Source organism: Corvus cornix, chromosome 1 (assembly GCF_000738735.6).
Source record: "Corvus cornix cornix isolate S_Up_H32 chromosome 1, ASM73873v5, whole genome shotgun sequence".
NCBI lineage: Eukaryota > Metazoa > Chordata > Aves > Passeriformes > Corvidae > Corvus > Corvus cornix.
In genome coordinates, this window is record NC_046332.1 from 37,034,432 (window position 1) to 37,058,896 (window position 24,465).

Genomic DNA, 24,465 nt, shown 5'->3' on the forward strand with positions numbered 1-24,465 from the left:
ACCTTTTTTACTCTAAAGCTGCTTATTTAGTAAAATTTAAATAGCTACCATGTGAAAGAGAATTGTGACAACTCTCTCAAGGAAGCAACAGTAATTTCAAACTGTAGTATTTTTCCATACCATGAGGTCACCAGTCCTGTCCTGTGTGAGGAGATACCTTTCCTTTCCCAGCTTCACCAAGAGAAATACTAATTAACATGAAAACCTTTAAGTCAAGGTTTCTTGATCCCTTTTTTTCCCCATACACACTGGTGCATAAATACCTTGACTCTCAGAAATTTGTCATCTGAAGTCGAGAAGCTGCTTTTTCCTCCTCATAGCCCAGAGGACCTACGTATAAGAACTCCATTGGGTTCTTCACCCTTCGTTGAGTGAAGCTGGAAGTTAAAGCACAGATGGGTTTCTTCTGTCTTCAAAGGTCATGTAAAAAAGTCTTTAATGGTTGTTTTGTATAAGCTAGTCACATCACCTGAATTAATTTGCCTAATGGCCAACTGGAAACATGCTCACAGAGTATAACTGGGCTTGGAGGTAAAGTAGGGAGAGAGGAGAAGGCTCTTCTGTTATCCCTTCTGTGCCCTGCTAAAAGCTTATTCCTCCTGTTTGCTGAAGAAATTTGCCTGCTGTATTCTTTATATTCTGTAAAAGACCTTTTGGCTCTTGTTTACCCAAGAGACATATGCACTGTTTTCTTTTTCAAGTATTTTATGGTGTAGAGATCTCTGGAATTAGAAAAATTAGCCTAGGGAGAAGGAGTCGAACCAAGGAACACACAGCACTTGTTTCCTATCTGCTCATTGAGTTAGAGCCACATTCTTGGTGTGCAGGAATCCTGGCAGTTCCTGGGACTTCGGTCTTCCGTCTCTGTCTGGTGGGGTGTTATGTTTGGATGCAGCCCAGACTGGAGGTTGCCAGAGCCAAGATGAGATAAAGGAATGATGATCATACCTCTCTCCATTCCTCTAAGGAGCACCAGCCACCTACAGGTCCTTGCAGCTATTCTGCAAGGTTTGGGTCACATAGTTAGTCTTTGTTCAAGGAGCAACAGGAAATGACTCGAATGATGAACTGAATTTGAAATTATAGAGTTCTCCATGATGTTTAAGTTTATTCTAAAGAGTATTTAAAAATCAAAACACACTGTTCTATTTTTCCATTTTTTCCTTCCCACTTCAAGGCCAGAATACTTGATGAGAGGTGGAGTGGAAAGATGCTAGACTGCTACATTGTGTCATTTTTTCACCTCCGTGGGTAGTTAGAAGGGAGTTGTTTCCTTTTAGTCTCTGCTGCTGTTGTAGAGCAGTTTTCTTCTCTCAGAAAGCTTTTGCCTTTTCCCAGTTCCCTTTCCCCTTAATTTCCTTTCTTTTTTCCTTTTTTTTTCTTTCATACTAACTATGTTGGGCAGTACCAGGGGATTTTATTTTTTAGTAGTTCCTGCCTAAACATTTTAAAACCAAGCAAAAGTAATCACAACCCTTCTCTTCACTTGAAACCATAACATTTTTTGACAAGAAGTGCCTTTAAAGAAATGCCTCCTAATTTATGGCGGGTTGCTTTGTACTTTGTTTCTGTAACCTATCTCATTACATTTCCTGTGTGTTAAGTATGTATGTATTATGAGCCCTTAAAAATAAATATCCCAGAAGAAAGGAATTCAGTAAATGAATAAAACATTCTTGGGTTGCCCAAGTGGCAGCTTAATAGCTCATCCATTGGGACTTTCATATAATATAATGATGATAGCCATATAAATATATGGATAGATGAATAACTTCAATGAGGAGCTTTTTACAACTCTGCATACCACATGTGAAATGAAATCAAACTCTGAAAGTGCTGCCTGACAAAAAGGTCCAATTTTTCCAGTGCCAACCATGAAATTCTGCCTAAAAATACACAAACTGTGTGTTTGTGTATACATATGTACACATAGCTAAAACATGCTTTCAATAGCGCGTGCACACACACACACATGTATACATACGCTGCTTCCAGGTGGAATTTAGTGTTTCAGGACTGATACTGATTGCACTGAACCCCTAAAACTTTGTAGACTATTGACATGACTGGGTTTGCCGCGGTGTGTTTGAGATTCGGTCTTAGCCTTGGCTTTCTCTAGAAATTACAAGATAAATGGAATAGGAGCATAAGGTTGTTGTGTTATATTGCCTAGGATATACACAACTTTTTCGTTAGGTTGCCTTAATCACGGAGCTTTGTAAATATCTACTTTGATGCCTCTCTGTCACAGCAGTCTGTAACCTTTGGTAGGGCTGAAAGTAAAGTTTCGAATAATTTTTTTTGTAGCGATGATGTTCTCAGGAAAACTGATTTCCAGTTATGCTGGACTTGAAAACCTGATGTTGACAACCCTGAAAGATGCAGAGAAACCAGCTCATGCTGAGCTATGGCATGGACAGGAGAAACTAGACCACCAAATGAGACATAAACAGGATAAGACAATTCATTTCCTTACTCCAAAGGATAGGAAAATGAATTTCTAGGAAGTTGCTGAACTGTGGTGGAAGAAGTCTAGGTGCTCATATGAAACATATCAGTATCTTTTGTAAGCCAGCAAAAATTCTCTCTCTTAGCAGGGGGAGGGACTGGTATTGTAGTATAGACAAAGGATGCTGAAATGCTCTTCATGAAAGGCAGCAATACAGTGATTGTCTGTTGATTGTTTTAATAATGCACCTCATAGAAGAGCCTTTTATTTTCTCATGAGTTGTGTCTCATTAGAATTTCTCACTTTCATTGGCTGGCTTTTCCTCGGCAGTTTATTGTATGTTGTGTATATATATATATATATATATATATATATGTCTATATATACATACACACACATATATATATATATATATAAAATACAACTAGCATCATCTCCCACAGTAGTCTGAAGCAACAGCTTTTAATGTCAGTACTCAAAAGTGATCACATGAGGCCCCATGAAAATAAGTGACTGATATTTTCATACTGGTGGATTAAATTGATGAATGTTTGTTGTGCTGAAGAATAGGGTGCCACTGCTGATCTTTGAGCTGAACAAAATGGCGACAACAATAAAATAATCTTAGATGAAGTAGAAAAATTCCATCCTGGGGCTCCTGGAGGTCAACCTGAGCGTGGGGAGACCTGTTCCCTCATGTACCCAAAGCATACTGGAGAATTGTGCTTATTTGATGTATGAACTGTATGGAACAAGATGTTAATTGTAGGACTCGCATGGTATATGCACAATAATTGAGTGGGCATATTCAGAAAAGGAACTGCCATGAATGAAATTTGCTGGTTGCTGGGGAATGCAGGTCCAGAAGGTGTTATAATCTTATATTTTTATTCTCTTTTTTAAAGAGTTTCTTTCCTTTTTTTTGGTGGGTTGGGTTTTTTTTTGTATAATAAGAAGAAAATAAGAAGGAAACAAAGCAGGGGGAAAACTGCATGTGAAAATAAGTGTATTGAAAGATGAGTGCTTTGACAAACACTTGGGAGAATTGACAAAATTGATCAGTGTGTTAAACAATGGGTTATAGACTGGGATCAGGAAGTTAAGTGTTGTGTGTGGACATTGCAATATCAGTATGATAAATTGATTGTTGTTAGTACTGAAACTGCAATAGTCCCTCTGTTACATTGGAGGTAATAACTAACGTGAATTCATATTCCAAAACTTGCAGGCAATTTATAGATCTCCTTAGGGAAGTTGAAATCATGTTGGAAGTTTAAATTAACCTCTGTCATTATTGACAACTTTTCCTATCCTTTTCCTCCCTGTATTCTAGCTTGGAGAAAGCTACATTTTCAAGCAGCTTTTAAATGACAATGAGAACAATGTGTATGTGCATTGGGTCTTTCAATGATTGCCTTTTAAAATCAATTTTTATGATTTTCACAAGTAGCAGTGCATGTACTCTGTAACAGAGACGTTTATTCCCACTGCCTTACTGTAAGCACCTGCCTAGTTTCCTCAGGCTCCTTTCCTCTGCTTTCAAGGGGGAAGCGATAAGCAGGACTTGGCTCCCAGCTTCTGCAGTACCCTCCAGCAACCTTCAGCCAGTGCCTCCACTTACTCTGTCTCTGCTTGACCTCACAATTTAGATTCTTGAAGTGAGGCACCTGGCCTTTTCTGAATGTATCTGTATTTAAAGTAATGACTGTATAATGACTTTTTATTGTTCTTGCTGGCTCAAATTTCATCATTCTTAACTGACCAAAAAAAAAAAGGTAACATTTGACTATCACAGTGCTACATACATATGAAAATTCTGTCTCTCTTCCAAACATTGGGGCTGAAAATGAATTTTCCAATATGCTCTGAAAACAAGCAAGTTTAGGCTTAGTTGGAGCTGGTGATAAGTAAAAACCAAAAATTTCTGTATGTGATTCATTCTTCTATATAAACTGATACAAATATGTGTGGCTGATTTTAATTTTTTTTCACTGTGATTATTATTCTGGACTATGTACACGTGTATGGATGTGGTAGGGTCTTTTATATTAAAAAAGTGTACATACATGTATATATGTAGCTATATATATGTGCCCGTATGTGCACATGTGTATGTATATACTACTCAGACAAGTGTGAAAATACCCAGAGCTGGTGTGATTGTTTATGTGTGTGTGTATAGTGTTCTCTCTTCCTGTTTTGTTAAAAATATGGTGAATCGATATTACATAGATTTTACTTTTGATTAGAAATATAGTAAGTAATTTTGACATGTGTAGGGGTTTAGTTCACATCTGTTTTCCTCTGTGAGACAAGGATTTTGGAGAAATAGAATCAGAACTCAGATTTCCAGGGTGACTGATGAGACACCTGACCCAGGTGTGGAAAATCCTGAGTGGTGTGGAGAATGGGAGGATATGGGCCAAACCTTGATGGATTTCTCCTTAAGTAAAAACCAAGTTATGCTATATCATGACAACGTGTCACTTCACGATACAGTTTTTATCTCTTCATCAACTGTTTCCTGTTTTTTCTCTCTGTCACAGGGTGAAAGGATGATGTGATGGACGTGAATATGGGCCGCTGGTCAGGCTCACGGCTACCTCCGTCATGCCTTGTCCTTCTGATTGTCAAGCTCCTGGCCTCCATTTGCCAGGTGGCTCACGGGACTGCCCCACTTGGCTTTCACTTCACACATTCCACTTACAATGCCACAGTGTATGAGAATTCTGCAGCCAGGACCTATGTCAACAGTCAGACGAGGATGGGTATTACCATGGCTGACCTTTCATGGGATATCAAGTACAAGATAGTGTCTGGTGATGATGAGGGCTTTTTTAAAGCAGAGGAAGTCATCATTGCTGACTTCTGCTTCCTCAGAATAAGGACTAAAGGTGGGAATTCTGCTATATTGAACAGAGAAATCCAGGACAATTATTTATTGATGGTAAAAGGTTCTGTCAGAGGAGAGGACTTGGAAGCGTGGACAAAAGTGAACATCCAGGTTTTAGATATGAATGACCTAAGACCTTTGTTTTCACCAACCACGTACTCTGTCACGATAGCAGAAAGCACTCCTTTAAGGACTAGCATTGCACAGGTGACCGCAACAGATGCGGATATTGGGTCCAATGGTGAATTTTATTATTACTTTAAAAATAAAGTTGATCTCTTCTCAGTTCATCCTACAAGTGGTGTTATCTCCTTAAGTGGCCGGTTAAATTATGATGAGAAAAACAGATATGACCTTGAGATTTTGGCAGTGGACCGTGGGATGAAGCTTTATGGAAGCAATGGCGTAAGCAGCACTGCCAAGCTTTATGTTCACATTGAACGTATAAATGAACATGCCCCAACAATAAATGTAGTGACCCATATTCCCTTCCCATCAGACAAGGAACCTACCTATGCAGTTGTTAACGTTGATGACCTAGATGAAGGAGCCAATGGAGAAATAGAATCTGTTTCTATTGTGGCTGGAGATTCACTAGAGCAATTCTTTTTGACTAAAGAAGGGAAATGGATGAATGAGTACAAAATCAAAGAAAGAAAGCCTATTGATTGGGACAGCTTCCCGTATGGTTATAACCTGACTCTCCAAGCTAAGGACAAAGGATCTCCTCAGAAATTTTCTGCAGTCAAACTGGTCCACATTGCTAGTCCCAAGAAGGACAGTATCCCCCTGAAGTTTGAAAAGGAAGCATATGATGTTTTGATCAGTGAATTTTCACCTCCTGGTGTGGTGGTTGCAGTAGTTAAGTTGATGCCTGAGCCACAGGGTGTGGAATACAGAATATCTCCAAGTGAGGAAGCTGAGTATTTTAAGATCAATCCCAACACAGGCCTTATTACTACTGCTCGTCCTTTGAAAATCATTGAGAAGGACCTCTATGAATTAGAAGTATATGCAAACAAAGGTGGTGATTTAAAAGCACAGGTTACTGTCAGGTTAGAAGATGCCAACGATCACACTCCGGAGTTCCAGCAGCTCTCCTACAGTTCATTTGTCAATGAAAGTGTCCCAGTGGGGTCCAGCGTTTTGGCAGTGTCAGCAGTTGATGAAGACAGGGGAGAAAATGGATACATCACGTACAGTATTGCCAGTCTGAACTCACTGCCATTTACAATAAACCAGTTTACAGGTGTCATCAGCACATCTGAAGAACTGGACTTTGAGTCCTCACCAGAAAGCTACAGATTCATTGTGAGAGCTTCCGACTGGGGTTCTCCCTACCGCCATGAAAGTGAGGTGAATGTCACCATATACATAGGCAATGTCAACGATAACAAACCCCTCTTTGAAAAAGTGGCCTGTCAGGGAGTGATTTCGTCTGATTTTCCTGTTGGTGGTCACATCACTGCTGTTTCTGCAATAGACATAGATGAGTTGGAGCTTGTGAAGTACAAAATAATCTCTGGAAATGAACTTGGCATTTTTTATTTAAATCCAGACTCTGGTGTCTTGCAGCTTAAAAAATCTCTTGTTAACTCCGGCATAAAGAACAGCAATTTTGGCCTTAAGATAACGGCAACTGATGGAGAGAACTTTGCTGATGCTATGTTTGTTAATATTTCAGTAGTTCATGGGAAAGTGTCTTCAAAGACCTTTAGCTGTAGAGAAACTAGAGTTGCTCAGAAACTAGCAGAAAAATTGCTCAAAAAGGCAAAAGCAAATGTGAAGCTGAATTTAGAAGATGGTTTTCTTGATTTTTATTCAGTCAACAGGCAGGCACCACATTTTGACAAATCCTTTCCTACTGATGTAAAGGTTTCAGAGGATCTGCCAGTTGGTGCCACCATCCTGAGGATAAAAGCCTATGATGCAGACTCAGGCTTTAATGGAAGAGTACTTTATACAATTTCTGATGGTAATGTAGATAGTTGTTTCAACATTGACATGGAGATGGGGATACTTAGTGTTCTCATGCCCTTGGACCGTGAAAAAACAGAGCTCTATCTCCTTAATATTACAATTTATGATTTAGGTAATCCACAGAAATCTGCATGGAGACTGCTGACTGTCACTGTGGAGGATGCAAACGATAACAAGCCTGTTTTTTTACAGGAGAGTTACTCGGTTAATATTTTAGAAAGTACAAGTCTTGGTACAGAGATTATCCAGGTAGAAGCCAGAGATAAAGACCTAGGATCTAATGGTGAAGTGACTTACTCAGTACTGACAGACACCCATCAATTTGGTATCAACAGTTCCACGGGAGTGGTGTATGTTGCAGATCAACTGGACCGGGAGGCAAAAGCAAACTACACTCTGAAGATTGAGGCTAGGGACAGAGCAGAGAGTGGCCATCAGCAGTTTTCTGTTGTGCCTCTGAAGGTTTTTTTGGATGATGTTAATGATTGCTCTCCAGCCTTTATACCATCCAGCTACAATGTGAAGGTCCTTGAGGACCTGCCAGTTGGCACTGTCATAGCTTGGCTGGAAACTCATGATCCAGACCTGGGCTTGGGTGGCCAAGTCCGCTACTCGCTGGTGAATGATTACAACGGGCGGTTTGAGATCGACAAAGCCAGCGGCGCCATCCGCCTGAACAAGGAGCTCGACTACGAGAAGCAGCAGTTCTACAACCTGACTGTGCGTGCCAAGGACAAGGGGCGCCCCGTTTCTCTGTCTTCTCTTTCTTTTGTGGAAGTTGAAGTGGTGGATGTTAACGAAAATCTTCATACCCCCTATTTTCCTGACTTTGCTGTCATTGGATCTGTGAAGGAAAACTCCCGCATTGGTACAAGTGTTTTGCAAGTTGTTGCTCGAGATGAGGACTCTGGAAGAGATGGGGAGATCCAGTATTCCATAAGGGATGGCAGTGGCCTGGGGAGATTCAGCATAGATGAAGAAACTGGTGAGTTTTGTTTCCAACTTTTCCTTCATAGAGTTTTTTTGCACAAGCAGAGCTTAGGCATAATTGCTTTCTAACCTTAACACGAAATTCAGTTCTTCTTAACAGGCAAGACAGAATTATAAATAAGGATTTTCCAGGCACAGCAATGACATAATTTAATTACCTGGTTACATTCGTCACTCTGTGGATGTGAAATAATACACATTTCTTTTCAGCAGCTATGTGATGACTCCATTTAGAAGGCAGTGATAGTTACAGAATGACTTGTTTACAGTCACCGCATTATCTGTTGATCACTGTAAATTAGTCAGGTCACCTCCACAGAGTCACAATACTCATGACCTTGAATCCAGTGTTAAACCCAATGAAACAAGGAGCATGAAACAGATTATTTTGTCCTAAAACCTATTTGTGGTCTTGTTTTTGTTGTTGGGAATCATTTTTCATGGGAGTTATTCTGGAATGACACACCATCCTGTGTAATACACTTTCTTGTAGCATGGTGTTCATCAGCGTTGGTGTGCTTATGTGAAAGGTAGAAATCCAGGGAAATGTTCATAACTGTGAATGAGCTGTGCTAGCTTTCCTTTGGTGGCAGTAGTATTATAAACATTGACGTTAGAAAGCATTGTTAATGTAGTGAAGGTTTTTAAGATGTTGAACTTAACTACCACACTACCCTATTGGAAAATGTTCAAAATACTAAATATAAAAGTGTGTTTAGTAAAACGCTTAAAAACTGGCTGTTTAAATGTCTGATGGTTGTTGGGAGTAATGGTGCAGCTGTGCACCACTAGAAGTAGTGAGGAAATTAGAAAATATTAGTCAACAGTTTCAGAAATTGTACTAAATATGTTAGGTCTGTGGGTTTACTGTGATTTGTATGTCTTTTTCTGAAGCTTTTAATTGAGAATGTGGTATTAAACATAAGATTAAAATGTATGTTTTGGCAAATTCAAACTGTTTAATCAAATGTCAACTTTCTAAACTGAACATTATGAAAAACAGACGACATTACAAATGCTATGGCTCTCATCTAAGTATAAGCAGAGAAAAATATTTTTATTCTATTTTTGCTACAGTCTCGCTGCTACAGCTGTACACAGATGATTGCAGTCAAAACCTTATGTCCAGAAACATCAGACTTAAGTGTCAGAAGTCAAGAGGGCACCTAGTCTAGTTTCCAGAAATGTTAGGAACTTGCATATCCTACAGTGCGCATAGTAGCAGAAGGCATTCAGGGAACATTATTTAGACATTTGGACATGTATTTAAATATTAAGCTCCTTCATTTGAAAATTTCATCCTACCTACTTTTTGAGTAGCATCAACTTCATCTCAATGGGTTCTTTATGAAGCACTGGGAGGTTGGTCCAAATGCTGCAGTATTGATACAGAAATCTCAGCATTCAACATTTATTGAACTTAAACAAGCTGGTAGGGAAAGTAACTCCGTGCGTGTCACTCATAAGTAAAATAACCGTTTTATTACCCTGTGCCTACACTAGTAGAGGTGATGGCTTAGAGTAAGTTAGGTCCCTTGTTCAGTTAAGCACAAATCATGTTTTAACGTGAGAGGAAATTGTACTGAATATTCCACATTAAATATACTTACTTTATTTCCAGAATTGAAACACATTTTGTGGAGGCAAAAAAAAAAGCCCCAAATCTCTCAAGATGCAAAGATTTTTCTGCCTTTTACTCTTTCGTGAGTGTTTCATGAATATAAACCAGCCTGTGCTATTTCACTTAATCATTCCAGAAGAGACTTGATAATTCAAGAGATAAAAAGATTTAGGATTCTTGTTCTGATTTCCCCAAATGTTCAATACCACGTAAGCCTTCTTGAAAGCAATTTGAAGAGCACTTCGGGTGCAGAGCTGCAGACAGGGTGATGTGGAGGGCAGGGCTTCAGGGTTACTCTGGGTCATGCTGTTGTAAGCTGAATGCAGAATTTGACCCTCTGTGTCAAATAGAATGCAACATTAATACTCTGCTATTGAACTGGTGGCAACTTAAATGCTGCTGAATGATGAATCAGCTTTCTAGCTGTAGAAAAGGGCTTAAGTCACATATTGAATTAATTTATAAAGAGATAGCTGTTTATTTACTTTCAGCACAGTTCATTTGTCACTTTTAAACTGACCAACTCTATTGGCTTCTGTACCGTCTCTCCTGAAATTTGTGAAGGTAAGCAGGAGTGTGAAGTACAACAAATCAATATTTTTGGCTGCTGCCTTAATGAAAAGATGACTGCAGCATCCATTACAATCATTAGAACATAAAGTGGGCCAAATTCATCCCGATATGTGAGCAGGCTAGACTGCAAGCAAGTCTGTGCTTTCAGCAAAATTCTGCTCGAGTGCATTATTTTTATTTTTCTGAAATATTACATGTTAATGGTGTTGCCATGTGTGTTGAGTGAGATGTGCTTTTGCTCCGTGAGGTACATTGATACTGAGGAGTTGAAATGATGCCAGGATACCCAAGGAGAAGCAGGCCTTCCTGATGGATACGCACTGCACCATGCAGCTGCACATTTGTTGTCACGGTGGCTTCTTCTTCTTCCACTGTAGATGTATATAGGTGCATCTGGAAAAAACAAGGTTCAGGGGAGATCTTGCTCTCTACAGCTGCCTGAAAGGAGGTTGTAGTGAGGTATGGGTCAGTCTGTTCTCCAGATAACAAGTGGCAGGACAAGAAGAAATGGCGAGGAGAGGTTTAGATTGGGTATTAGGAAAATTGGTCAATATCTGATATTTTGATCTTACTTGTAGAAGTGAGACCCTTCCCCATGTGCAACTCTGGTGCTACAGAGAAACTGGAGTCATTTCTTCATCTTTAATACTGCTTCCTGCCTGGTGTGCACCTCCACTCTCTTTGCCAGTCTGCTAATTGCAGTTCCTTAGAAGAAAATTGTGTAAAACCCACTCTTATATCTCCAGATTGTTGTAACATGAAATGAGCAGACGTGGTAAAAATTTTTGTGGGATGAGAGTGTGCTCTGAGTTTCCATCATAGGTTAGCTCTAATAGTTACAACTACTCTTGTGGAAATGTTCTCTGTCAGAGGTCCTATGCTGCTTTATTAAAAACCTGGATTTTCTTAGCTCTGGTGTGTTCACCCTCATAGTGCTGACACCACAGCAAAGTGGTATATTTTTGTTTTCTTGGGAGCTGGTGGTGAGTCCAACAAATGCGTATGGATTTATGGTATCACCCGCCTTGGGAGACTAAATACCATCTATCAGAACCTCTTTTCTGGCCACAGTGGAGATTTGAACAACTAGTGGGAGTTCTTGACTTCTTGAAATGTTGAGTTAGATGAGATCAGGCCTAAATGCTGGAATCTTCCTTCTCATTTTTCAGTGACTTGTGATTCAGCTAAACTGCATTTTTACGCTAGCTCCACTTTTTAGTCTGGCATCTGTTTCTACACGTTAATGTAACAGCCTGGAACTCAAAGAGTTTCTATTTTACCCCTATGCTACCTGTGGATGTACTGCTAATAGCAAATGATCAAAGTGAGTTCTAGAGCAAAGAGATGAGACACACTCAGCATCTTCTGCTGCAGAGGCTTCTGTAGGGTTTGTCAGAGTTGGTGTGGCAGCATCCTGACATGCAAGGAATTGCGAACTCCACTGCACAGGTGGGAAAACGGAAGCAACAAGTTTTTTACTAGTTATTGGGAAAGCACAGAAACATCTTGAGTCCCACTGAAATTGAACATGAAGATAAAACAGTGGTATTAGTGAAATGCTTATGGGATCTTTAGCGTACTTGCAAAGCCCGTGAGCACAGACTTAAGGAATGCTTTCAAAGCTTACTAACTTTATTTCCTAGGGTTGTTCAGGAACCTCACTCACCTGACTTTCATTAGAACTTTAAATTTAAGCGTTAGCTGACACTAATTTCTAACCCTGTAAAGGACCTCTGATAAGAATGCAAGCTGTAGATGACCCTGTTAACTTGTTATCTTTAGGTGTTTCAGCCCTGAAATGCACATTAGGAAGCCAGTCCTGTCTTTCACAGTGCAGAAAACTTAAAGGTACTGTTAAATGGAGGTAGAATTCAAATTATTACAGACTCCATGGGTTTATTTATGGTGCTAAGGATAGTGGTCTGATCTTCTCTTTGACTATCTCAAAAGTGGTAGAAATTCCTGACAAACTGTGGCTAGAGAAGGCAGTTGATGCTGGAAAACCTTAATCATGGCTTCAAACAACTAATAATGGAAACTAGGAACGCCAGATGATACCGTTTAAAGAAAACCAGACCTGCCTGAACTGTTCCATCTATTTGGCAGAAAGGACTTTTGCTTCAGACTCCTTGCATCTTGTCCCTGTCTTCTAAAATAGTTTTCAGTTATTGTGTATGCAGGTTGAAGGATACTTCCATTTACTGCAATTTGAGTGGTTCGATAAATATTTTTGTGGGACCACTGTTAGCGTTTCCTTGAAACAAAATAAAGTAAAATGAAAATCTTTTGTAATAACGTGTTTTTCTCCCTCTCACTTGTTTAATTTTATGGAGGCATGTAGCAGCTGGTGGGTGGATCTGGGTGGACTCACTGGCAGAATTGAATTCACTATGGAGTTTTGAGACATTAGTATTACAGATGTTCTTCATCTTCCTGGAAAGTGCAGGCAAATTTCATTACCCAGAGCCGGTATTTTGGAGCCACTTAATTGTCCCAGGCTTCTAAATCCAGTTTTCAAAGTAACTGCAGGCCATACCACAAGAGAAGTGCCAGTGGGTGTTACTGGGAGGTAGCTTGGGAAAGAGAATTGCTGCACTTGCAGCAGGCATTCATGACAAGATCATCAGCTCTCAGCCCGTCCATGGTGTCTCTCCTGAGCAGCCTCTTTGGGAAGGAGTGTGCCAGATGGATCACAGAGCACAGTGCTGGCCAAAATCTGGTCTGTCAGCCTGCATCTGTGTCAGGCAGGAATAAAGCATTCCTGAGAGCCACTATTTCTGAGCCTGTGGTACTGTGTTATCATTGTTCCGTGAGTTATCTCTGGCAGCTTTTAACAGTGCAAGTGTTCCTTCATATAAGATTTCCACTTTTAGGACAACAATCACTAACATTTTTCTTTTTCTTTAAAATTAGTTGTGGTAGAAAACCAATCATTTTTAAACAAATTCTGTGTCTGTGTGTTGATAATTTCCCTGTCATTTCTAGATGTAAATTAGTAAAGAACAAGGCTTGTCTTAGTTTCACTGGAGCAAATTTATTTAACTTTTTTTTAATAATATGAACCCTAAAACAATGCTTAAGCGTATGAAAATATTTACTTTAAAAGGCTCTGAGTATCATTCTGACATACTTTCAAAGTTTCCTAAGTGAGGCCAGTCATGCAGAATTTCTCCATTCAAGCTGTTCAGTCCTCTAGACTTCATACCCCATAAAACAGCTCACAACATACAATTTTTACAGCTAGCTGTAATTTGCATGCTTTCCCTTCTTTGGAAAATGTTTTAGAGAATCTCCTTTATTATTCAGGATGCTCCTGGCGATAGGATATTTTGTCTCAATCTCCGAGTAATTTATTTACTAATAAAGAAATGTGTAGTCTGTATTTCCTCCTGTCACCTTTATTACCCTTCAGAGATATTTCCAAGAGCATTTTGTATTATATGTTTCTGTTATCCTCTCTCTTAGTGTATAATCCCAGAATTAGTTTGTGCATCATCATCTGTTAAATTACACCCAGGTGCTCCCGCAGAAAGCTTATCTCCAAGATGCCAGCAAAGGGACCAAGCCACAAGGCACTGAGTTATATGATATTAGAGGAAAATTGACTTCCAGTGTCTGGTGTTCATTCTGAGCACATGAGCACCAGCTTTATCCTGGCATCACTTCAGACCATGAGCAGCAGTTCATGGTAGTTCAGAAGAAACTGGAGAAAAATCCATTTTAGCTGTTCCAAAGCACCAGTGGAAGCGAAGGGCATTGAGAAGTGATGTTGTTCATGCAAAACCACGAGCTTACAAGCGTATGGAGGGCAATATGAGCACTTCTCTCTGCCAGGGATATAAAGAGGAGGATGCTTGGACAATGTCTAAGATTACATGGACCCATTTTGTTGTAGTGCCTAATCCTTTCCTGTAACAATTCCAAGAGAGAGAAATCTCCACTGGCCAATAAAATTGAGGACATATTTTGCTGTCTGACCTTGCAGCAGGTTGTGTGGCTTTCATGGGAACAGTAGAACTGGACAGAGTTAATCAGGAATTTGTGGGGCTGGTTTGGTGTGATAACACTGGACTGATCACATATCTCTTCCGCTGCTTGAATACACACGTAGGCTCAAGGATTTACCTTGGAAGCTGGATTAAAGGGTACTTTTTATGAAGCTGTTTGCAGTTCAAGCACTACAAGTAATGGTTAATCAGGCAGTTGCTTGGAAAGCTTTTCCAAGCTTTCATTGCTCTCATTGCTAAAAAATTGTGTCATATTTTAAGGCTGTTTGGCTAATTTCAGTGTTCAAGTCTTGGAACTTGTTAGGTGTTTGCCAACAAGGTAAAAATAAAATAAAATTAAAAAGCCCTTCCAGTGTCAGATCTCTTTGAATTCACACATACATGTTTACCTGAAAATAGATGTTTGGAGATGAGCTTCTATAGCTCATGGAACAGATTCTTTTAATCTGTAGTCTGCTGTTTAATGTAAACATCTTTATTGCATTTTATACACTTATGGTGTCTTATTAGCATTGAAGTGTTGCCAGTAAGAAATAACTGAGAAAAAGCCAAACAGAGTGAGGGGGTTTTCTTAGCAGTTGGTTCACATTAGGTGTTTGCACTAATACATTTCTGTGTATCTCAGAGTGAAGTTGTCCACTGGCATTGACCTGGTCATTTTGTCCACAGTCAACAAAAAGGGAAGATCCATTCAGGTGTGGCAAGAAGTTTGTCACAAGTGTTGCTGCAGTGTTCCATCAGAGTGGGAAGTGTGTGAAGGTGTAGGACTGTGCTTTGTTTCCTCCGTGCAGACAGCTGTGGGACACACCAGCACATCCCCCACCTAAACGATTGGGGATATCAGGACATGCTGTGGCACTCACCCACCCCTCCATTGAGATACATGCATTGATTTTTTGCTCTTAGATGTCTCAACTTCGCAGCTGTTACCCACTGGAGACAAGTCTGGTTACCACAGCCCCCCTTGAGAGGGAGGCAGCCTGTAGCTACTTCTCTTAGGAAGTGCTTTTCAATTACTTTGATGATATTGTCATCTTGGACTTGAGCAAAATGCGCTCACTGTACATGTATGAGCAACAGTTCTTCAAGGTGATGGACTGGAAAGGTGAGAGTAATCTCATTGTACGTGGTTTCAAAAGCTCTCTGCTTCCACAGTGTGATGACAAGGTCTGCCTATCTTTCACAGCTGAAGCCTTTGGGCTTTCAGTTTTGCTAAAATACGCATAGCAAATTAATTTCTGATTTTAGATCTTTGTAGCCCATAATGAATTATATGCATCTTTATTTGGGGATTTTCTGTCTTCATTTGAAAGTTTTACTGAGAATTTGTGTTCTGGAAATGTAACTTTACACATAGGTCATTAAAAATGGTTTTGCTTCTCACCAGTGGTTCAGTTTATAAGGTAAAGATTTGGCAAAAAGAAGATAACAAACTGTTACTGTGAATCGGTTAATTTTTTTTTTTTCCCAAAAACCTTTATTTTACAAGAGAATAACTATGGGATTTAATTAAATTTTCCAGAATACTTCACAGTCCCAGAACACCTTTCATCTAAAGTACACAAATTATTTTCCACATTTTAATGAAGGAAGCTCTTTGATGTACAATGTTTATGTACTTTCCCATTTTACTGAAAGGTATAGATAAGTTAATAGTTTTGAGATTTTTTTTCTCTTTTTCAGAAGTGGGGGAATGGCAATGCAGAAATTTCATTAAAAGCAGTGGGAACTTCAGGTGTTTGGCATCTCTATGACGAAGCTGTACTTAGCCACAGCAGATAGTGGAGGATGGGACAGATTCTTCTGACTCCCAGCATGTTTTTCCATGTGAGACCACCCTTCTTACACTGTACAGGATCTTGGAGCTGGTTTTAAAAGGACTGGATTTTACCATTTCTTTTTGAGATAGTTTGTAAGGAAGAACTGGTTTGGTTTGCTCTCCTCTACTTCCACTGCATATGTTACTTCGTTTTGGTTTTTTTACTTTGCTTTAATTATCGTTTAGCAGGAACTCTTTGATGATGGCAGGCTGTAGTCTAAGCCAACATCAGTGATTAATGCAGCTTCCCCTGGGGTGATAACCTTCTGCTTTGCTGTGGGGGAAAGAGCAGTGGATAGCCACAAGCATCGGCAGCATGGGCTAATCCAGGGATAGCCAGAGTCCCTGGGCTCCCCACAGGACGGGCAGCTGGAGAGAAACCTCAGCAGGCTTTTGGGGCTGATTCTTCTGGGTGGCACTGAGTGCTCTGAGTGGCTGCAGGGGCCTTCCCAGTATGGGGTGTACTTTCCAGTAGGGAGCGGCCTCCCTCACTTTACCCTCTCCCAGAACTGCCCTTCAGAGACATTGGCCTCATCCTTCTCTTTAAGGAAATCCTGAAAACAGCAGATTGAGCCCCTGTGAGCTACTGGTACCGCTTCCATTGGAAACCTAACAAACATTTAATGTGCTGTTTTCACTCCCACAGTACCAGGATAGGGCAGTCTGTTCCGTGCCTTCTGTACCTCAAATTAGTGGTGTGTCTTCGTCTCCACGATGAGCAGTTGCACCAGCCATTTGCTAATGAGATGAGATGCTTTTTGTGAGTGTGTGGCTCCTTTGAAACCCAGTGTGGCTCTGCCTTTAATGAGGTATCTTCCTTTTTGGAACATTCAGTGTGGGCAGTAGTTCAGTGTGGGCAGCAAGCTGCTTCTGAGGTACAGAGTGTCATGCTGGAGACAAGCAAAATAATCAAAAAAGGAAGATTGTGCTGATAGTGACGTTTCTAGAGGAGATGGGAGCTGTTTATGAGTCAGGGCCAGGACTGGCATTTCGCTGTGCTGGCTAAAGGGTAAATAGCAAAATCTGTTAAATAAATGTGACCTAATGAATTTAGGACTGCTGATTCTAAAGTTTGTCCCTCCATCAATTTATTGTCAAAACCCATAGTAGCGTCTCTCTAAAAATGGAGGGTAATATCTAAATAATGTTGGAATTTTCTCAACTATAAAGATTGAATTTGTTGATGCTGCAAGTGGAAAAAACCATTCAGCTGGTGGATGTTGCACCAATGGCTGTAGCCATTGCTACATTGCAAAGTGCTCTATTCCTGTATTGTTAGGAGCACAGAAGGGTTCCTGTTGTCTTTGTGTAAACATGCCAGTGTTTAAAACTTTTTGCATATGCTTCTGCTCTTTCATGGGGATTTCCTTTAATTGCCTAATCTCTCATAATGAACATTAATCTGTCACTGGCAAAGATAAAATCCAGCTAATTCTCAGAAAATCTGTTTTTCGTTCTCTGTACCCACAAATTAAAACTCATCTGATAACAGTTGGAAGCTCTATCTAGACACTGAATGTGGTCAGAAGTAACTGTGTGGTCACACTGTCAGTCGTAATCCAGTCCACTTGGACAAGAGGGTTTGGACTCTTCCTGGCAAGTCCCTGGAGGGGGTGGGAACCTCTGGTAAAGGGGCCATGGATTCCCTTTCCCTGGTCAGCTGGATCCAGTCTTATCAGTAGGGTTGCTAAAGGGCTGATGTATACACAAAAAACTCCCAATCAATCATGCAAGAAAACTAACAACAAGCTTTTGCAACTTGAATTGCTTCTGAAGTATCCTATGTTTTCAATAAAATAAGGCTGTGATTGTCAGCTTCCTTTATCCCTGGCATATATCTGTTCTGACCACAACAGAGGCAGCCCATTCCTGGTCCTGAGTGCTGTTTCCTACTGCCTCCCCTCAGTGGCTCTGTTTTTTCCCAAAGCCACTGGTGAACAAGCTCAAGGAAGCAATGAGAGAGGAACTCACTTTCTTTGAGGAAGAGAGTGGGAAAATCAGCTCCCTGATCCTTGCAATCACAAGCCATTTTGGTGGAGCTAGAGGAGGTGATTGGGTGCAAAGCAAAGTATTGCATTGCCCTTTTGATGCTTGTGGCCCTGTGGGTTTGAGAGTATCCATGCACAGAGCTGCAGTGGTGTACTTCGTGTCATTGAAATTCATACTGAGACATATTAGACGTTTACTTGTAGATATGGGAAATTTGGAAATCCCTGTTTTGTAGAAGTTGCTTGGTGGAGAGTCATTCTGATAAACCAGTAGTGATTTTATCAGGATAGAGGAATGGCTTGGAAATAAAACATGCGAGAGCTACTGCTTTGTCCTGGCTTTGGTGTGGAAGAGGCAGTTGTGATGGAGCAAGCAAGATGTGTGCTAACAGGGGGATTTGGTGTGTTAGCTGATTAGGATGCTTATTTGCTACGTGGTGTTTATGGTGTGGGTCCCTGAGCCTCGAGCTGAAATCACAAGTCAGAACAACTATCAGATGGCTAAAGCTGCTTGCTACATGTCACGGAGAGAGACAGAATCCCTCTGGCAATATAACTAACCTTTTCATGCCTCACTTTACCTGTCTGTACAGTAAGTCTAATGATCATCACATTGTCAAAGGCAGTTTTGTGCCAGTTGTGATACTTGCATGATTAATGGCTTTAAAATGCTGTGAGTGATTTTGATGGAAAGACGTATCAAAATGCAGTGCAGCAACTGGGTAATGCAGTCACTTGGTATTTGGAGGGTATTAAAGGAGAAGTCCCTTCAGGAGTCACTTCTTCCCAGTCTAATCTCCCAGGAGAACTGTAGCATCACAGTGACCTATTTCAGCCAGTACATTTATTCCAAATAATTAACTATAGAAATGTTACAGTGACTGCACTGGACATACGCAACAGCCACATGCTCAGGTTGCTCAGTCATTTCTTTCAGCCTTCCAGGGGTGAGTGATGCTTCAAAGCCTGGCTCACTGCAGTGTAGGGTGGAAACAATGCTAAATAAATTTCAGGATCAAGTGAGACATTCTTACTGTTGCTCCCTGCATGCCATCATCGCTGTGTCTCTTTGACCTGGCCAAGGGGCTGGCTGTGACTTCGTGCTGCAAGTAGTCCTATGATGCAGCATTTTAAAAGGGTAAAAAATGAAGCTAAAATACTGTTTTTAGCCATTCTTCCCAGTTGTGGAGCGGATAGCCATAGATGGATGGAGCTGTTGAATTTTTGCCTTGTGAAAGCATTCCTTTTAAGATGTAATGGGAAACCATTTTGGTGGACTCAGAATTTTTTGGAATTATGCTTCTGGCTCTCAGGCGCCATGGGAAAAGGCTGCTTCAGTGTTCCTGAGATAGGTAATACTTTTTGTGATACCATACATAATTTATTGAGGGCACAGGCTAAGATGGGGCTGTGCTTTTATCCAGAACCAGAATTTTTGTGCCATATTATCCCCCGGAAAGCAGGAGGACCTCCAGCCCAGCATGCCCGGTTGCAGGACAGTAGACAGAAAAGCATGCCAGGAATGTGCAGGTTTTGTGTCCATGCCATGGGTGCAATGTGAGCGTAGCAAGGAGGGAAAGCTGTAGATGAGAGCAAAGTGCAGCAGAAGCTCATTTGAAGATTCTCTCTATTTACCTAAATAAATAGTTCCGGCATCTGCTCTCATTTGCTTGCTTAGGGCATTTTCCATGTCAATAAGGAGCAGTGCCACGGTGTCCTTGTTTTAAATCCAGTACGAGGCTCACCGGAAGTGACAGAAATTAATCTGAGCAACTAATTCCCATTTTTGGGCTTGGGGCCAGGAAATTTGAGGCAGCATGCAGAAGCTGGGGAAGCAGATTAATGCTGCCTGAAGCACGTGGTATTTTGGCTCAAAAATGTGCTGAAGGAAGGCGTGTCTACCATGGCTTCACTGCCTTGCCAAAACATTTGCTGCATTGTGTGGCATAGAAGGTGGTAGTTGTAGATTCTCTGCCGTCTCATATTCCTCCCATTTTCCCACTCCGATTAAACTTTTGCTTTCTACCCTGCAAGCAGAGTTGCAGACCTCTCCTTTCTTTCATGGGATGCTTGACCTTCTCTGTTTTTCTTGGATTTTTCTGGTTTTATTTTCTTGTGGAAGTGTCTTTCTTCCCAGTACAATCTAAATTCCAAACTATTTCCTATCAAACCCCCTGTTTTCTCTGCCTTGCACTGCTTTAACTCCTGAACCAGTTGGGTGGGTTTTTTCAGTTTTTCACTGGCTGGAGCTAAGCACAGGACTGGAAATCTTCTTAAAGATTTCAGGAATCTGTCATAATTGGGAATAATTTCATGTGCCAGTGTCACAGCCTGGCCTGTCTGTATGAACAGGGCTAGGTAATGCTGGAAAGAATCTTTTTATTTAATGGAGGTAACTAATGTTTAGGCAAACAGAAATGTTATTGATGCTACAGCCTTGGTTGCGTTGCTTGATGTCACTGAAGTTAATTAATTTATTTATTGACTTATATGTTGAAAAGATGTGGAAGCTTTGGGATAGAAAACATTACAAAAACTTTAAAGAGATATTAAACTACATGACAATAAAAAAAGATTTCCCTATCCCTAATCGTTCAAATATTGTCTTTTTTTGTGTGAAAATGGCTTTGTGTTTCTAATCAGCCAGAAAGGAAGTTGGTCTCTAGGCAGTGATATTGCTAATGGTGATAAGCAAATGCAACATGGAATAAGTCATGCTGAAACTAATGTTCCCTGGTCCTTGTCACCAGCCTCTGTTTTGACTTTTTCATTTGAGGTGGCAATGAGTGATGTTAAGAGTGTCTCCTGGGCAAGATACTGCCTGAGTGGTGTGATTTATGGTCCACTATTTTAGAGAAACTGCAATATTCTCCTTCATTCTGAAGAGTGCTTTAAAAAGATACAGAAGTTGGGAAAATATTATCTGTCTTTTAAAAACAAGATTTGTGAACAGATGTATGCGTCTGTTCTGTCACCATACAGATGGGCAGAAAACATTCAGTTGTCATGGCAACAAAATGTATAGTGCCACAAATGAAAAAGAAGTATATAAAAGAAAAGTATTTGTCTTGCCAGTTGTTATGTCATGGCAACAGCTGCTGAATTTGAGTTTTATTGTCCGGAAACTTCAACTCAAAATCCTCCAAACCACGTTTCTCATTAACACAATATCTCTATCCTGTAGGCTTCCTGCAATTTGCCTTCAGATCTCCTTACTCGGGGCAGCATTGGCATTTTCATCTCTAGTTATTTATTTAGATGTGGTTTCTCTCTTGAATGAGCACGGGGCAGTAAGCAATAGATGGATATCTCTGTTCTCATGAAGCAGTTCCTAGATGAATTAACATTTCTATTTTGTTGTTAACTGAGATTTCCATGTTGCTGAGCATGATGTGTTGTACCCTTGATATTAGGGTAAAACAAGAACTGTTTAGGTTGTAATCAAAATTCCTATATATCTGTATTTAAAATGAGCAGAAGGAAATAATGTAGCCTATTTGTATTGTGCATCGGGATATTACTCTGTTCTGAGAAAATCAGTCTTTGAAAATGAAATGACGCAATTCAAATGACTGTGTCGTGGTGGTGGCAAGGTCACTTGCCCATCAGCATGGAGTTGGCTTGTGCCAAGCACCCACAGCCCTGTGGCAGTGATGGGCCTTGAGGGTGGCCTTGGTCCCTCCATGATGTCCAAAATTGGCATGCAAGCACCCACTGGGTCTGCCCCCATGCCAGTGCAGGGTGCTGCTATTTTACCTGGGGCACTAGTAAAAGATGCCAGCAGGAATTACGGTGTTTGGCAATCAGCACAGTGAAGGAGTAGTACCAATTAAGTAACTGTCACAGTAAACTCAGAGCCATCATCAAAATTCCTTTTACTCCTGTGTCTTGCTAGATGCTTTAGACTGCTTTTCAAACTGTTTTCCAAAAAAAAAAAAAAAAGTGAGAATTGCCGGTACCAGTTCTCTGCTTTTGTGTAATACTGTGAATGTTTAGGGTGCATCCTCTTGGTCACTGCAAATGAGGTGTGTAGCCATTTCCATTTAAATGACCCTTTTTTTTTTTTCTTTAGCTGCTTTAAGCAGTGTTTCTTTTTTGGAATCAATGAAGAGAAAGCCAGGCTCTCTGAAGGTCAGAACTGTTTATAGTGCTCTTCCCTGCTTGGCTTCTGTTTCCTCAAAAAAAAAAAAAAAAAAAAAAATTGGCATTTTTTGAATTTTAGGATTAGTTAATGTATTTACCCAGCCTTTAAAAGGTATTTTTCATGGGATAGAGAGATCTTGTTTACAATATGTATAAAAAGATTAAAAGGAATTAATTTAATTGTGTAAAACTATAAGTAATCTCCTGCCTTCTTCTGTCAACCTGTCATACCTTCAGTTGTGTGGCATTTCCTATTTCTGCTTCTTTCTAATCTTCAATTAAGTAGAAAGCTTTCTCCCATTTTTTAATTCTGTCTTTTATTTCCTTCCAAAGCCTTCTCTAGCAAATTCGTGCATAGCCTGGTATGTCCTCTCTTTCTGTCTATCCGTCATGGATTTTTCTTCTCTGCCACCAGCACTGGCCTCTTACTTAGCAGAGTGCTTTTAACCCAATGAAGGCAGTGGGATTTAAATACCTGCCTGAGTGTTTTGGAAGGGGATTAACTTTACTAAACTCAGCCCTTTATTACGAAAGCAGTGTTTCAGTCTACAGTTGTGTAGATGAAGAGTTGAGCCAGAGATAAAAAAACAGTGAGAATAAAGATGTGCTCGCAGTCAGCTTTCAGCCTCTGAATGTTGAAGAGTCTTCTCTTTGTATGGTTTAGGCTTTTAAATTCCTCTATAAATCCAAATGCCTATTTCCAGAACTCAAATCCAGTGAACCAGTCGCAAGAGTGGTCCATCCTGCTGGGTCTGTCTTCTCCTCTTCACCAGTACAATCTTGTTCATACCTAAGGACAAGAAGTCACTGAGCATGGAGGGAGAAGTTAACAGTCAGCTTTGCCTTGTCGTAAATGCCAGTATTTTAATTTACATCACCTAACAAGAGAATGTACTTTTTATTTTTTCATCTTCTTCAGTATGTTATCAGAGCTGTTAGCACCATTTCTAATTAGCCCAGCCTTGGCTACTGGCACATCCATCTTGAAGCTGCCTGCCATTGGCTCTGCTGGACTTGGGGAAGTTTCTGGCACCTTCTCACAGAAGCCACCCCTGTAGCCCACCCAGCTACCAAAACCTGGCCATGCAAACTCAATTCACCTGCCCATGGTGGGAGGGTTGGAAGTAGGTCTTTAGTTAAAGAAGCATCTTAAAGGTGCCTTCTGATCCGAGCCATTCTATCCTGTGATTCTAATTTTGCCCAGCAGTAGCTGACAAATAGCTCTTCCTCTTCCATTGGGAGAATTTGCCCAGCAGAGCACAGCTTATATTTTTGGAGGTGTCTGCCGTGGCTCTTGCTCCGCTTGCAGTGCGACAGACTTCAGCAATATGCCAGCTAGAAAATTTACGCTGTTATTTTTCTCTCTGGGTGCATATTACTCGTGTGATCACTGGGTCCAATCTCGCTTGTGCGTGCTAGAGCTTGCTGCCTTCTTAAAACTGTGCATGCAGCATGAAAAGATTCATGGATATGAGCCCTTGCTAGTTCACAACCGGTAAATGAGCTAATGATGATACATCTTCCCCTCCCTGCTGCACTCAGAATTTTTATTGCAAGGCCAGTGTCATTTATTTTCATCTCTAGCAAATCCTCCCTACATCCTTCTCCATCCTAATCATTTCCTTTGAAAAACACCTACTGCAGTGACCTCCGTTTGACTATGAGATTGAAGCACTAATCAGCAGGGCTGGTATCCAGGAGGTTTTTTAAGTGTTGCATAGTACAGACCCCTTTCCAGCTACATTAGCCCTTTTAAGCAATACAGAGCCAGATACTTTCTTGTGTGAACTTTGGTCTCAGCATCAACGTCCCTTCTTAGAAGTAAATTTAAGAAGATAATTTGAGTGTAACTGTTTCCAAAATACGAGGTTTGCCGCTAATTTAATGCAGGCTAATAGGTATCATGTAAGGTTGAACAGATTAAAGTGAAACATTGTCCAGGCTTAGGAGCAGCCTGCATGGGGTTTTCCATGTGAAAATTTTAATTACGGATCTTGATGTC

The 24,465-nt window shown here is 40.5% G+C and overlaps 1 protein-coding gene across 11 annotated transcripts in view; it reads left to right on the top strand.

Moving 5' to 3' along the window:
• The window catches only part of FAT3 (FAT atypical cadherin 3), a 402,929-nt gene that overhangs the window by 82,488 nt on the left and 295,976 nt on the right, over positions 1-24,465 (top strand). For all 11 annotated transcript variants that reach the window (XM_039563113.1, XM_039563130.1, XM_039563138.1 and 8 more), the window contains exon 2: positions 4,996-8,307. In XM_039563113.1, the coding sequence (XP_039419047.1) occupies positions 5,013-8,307 (3,295 nt within the window). In that variant the 5' untranslated portion in view covers positions 4,996-5,012. The remainder of the gene's footprint in view (positions 1-4,995; positions 8,308-24,465) is intronic.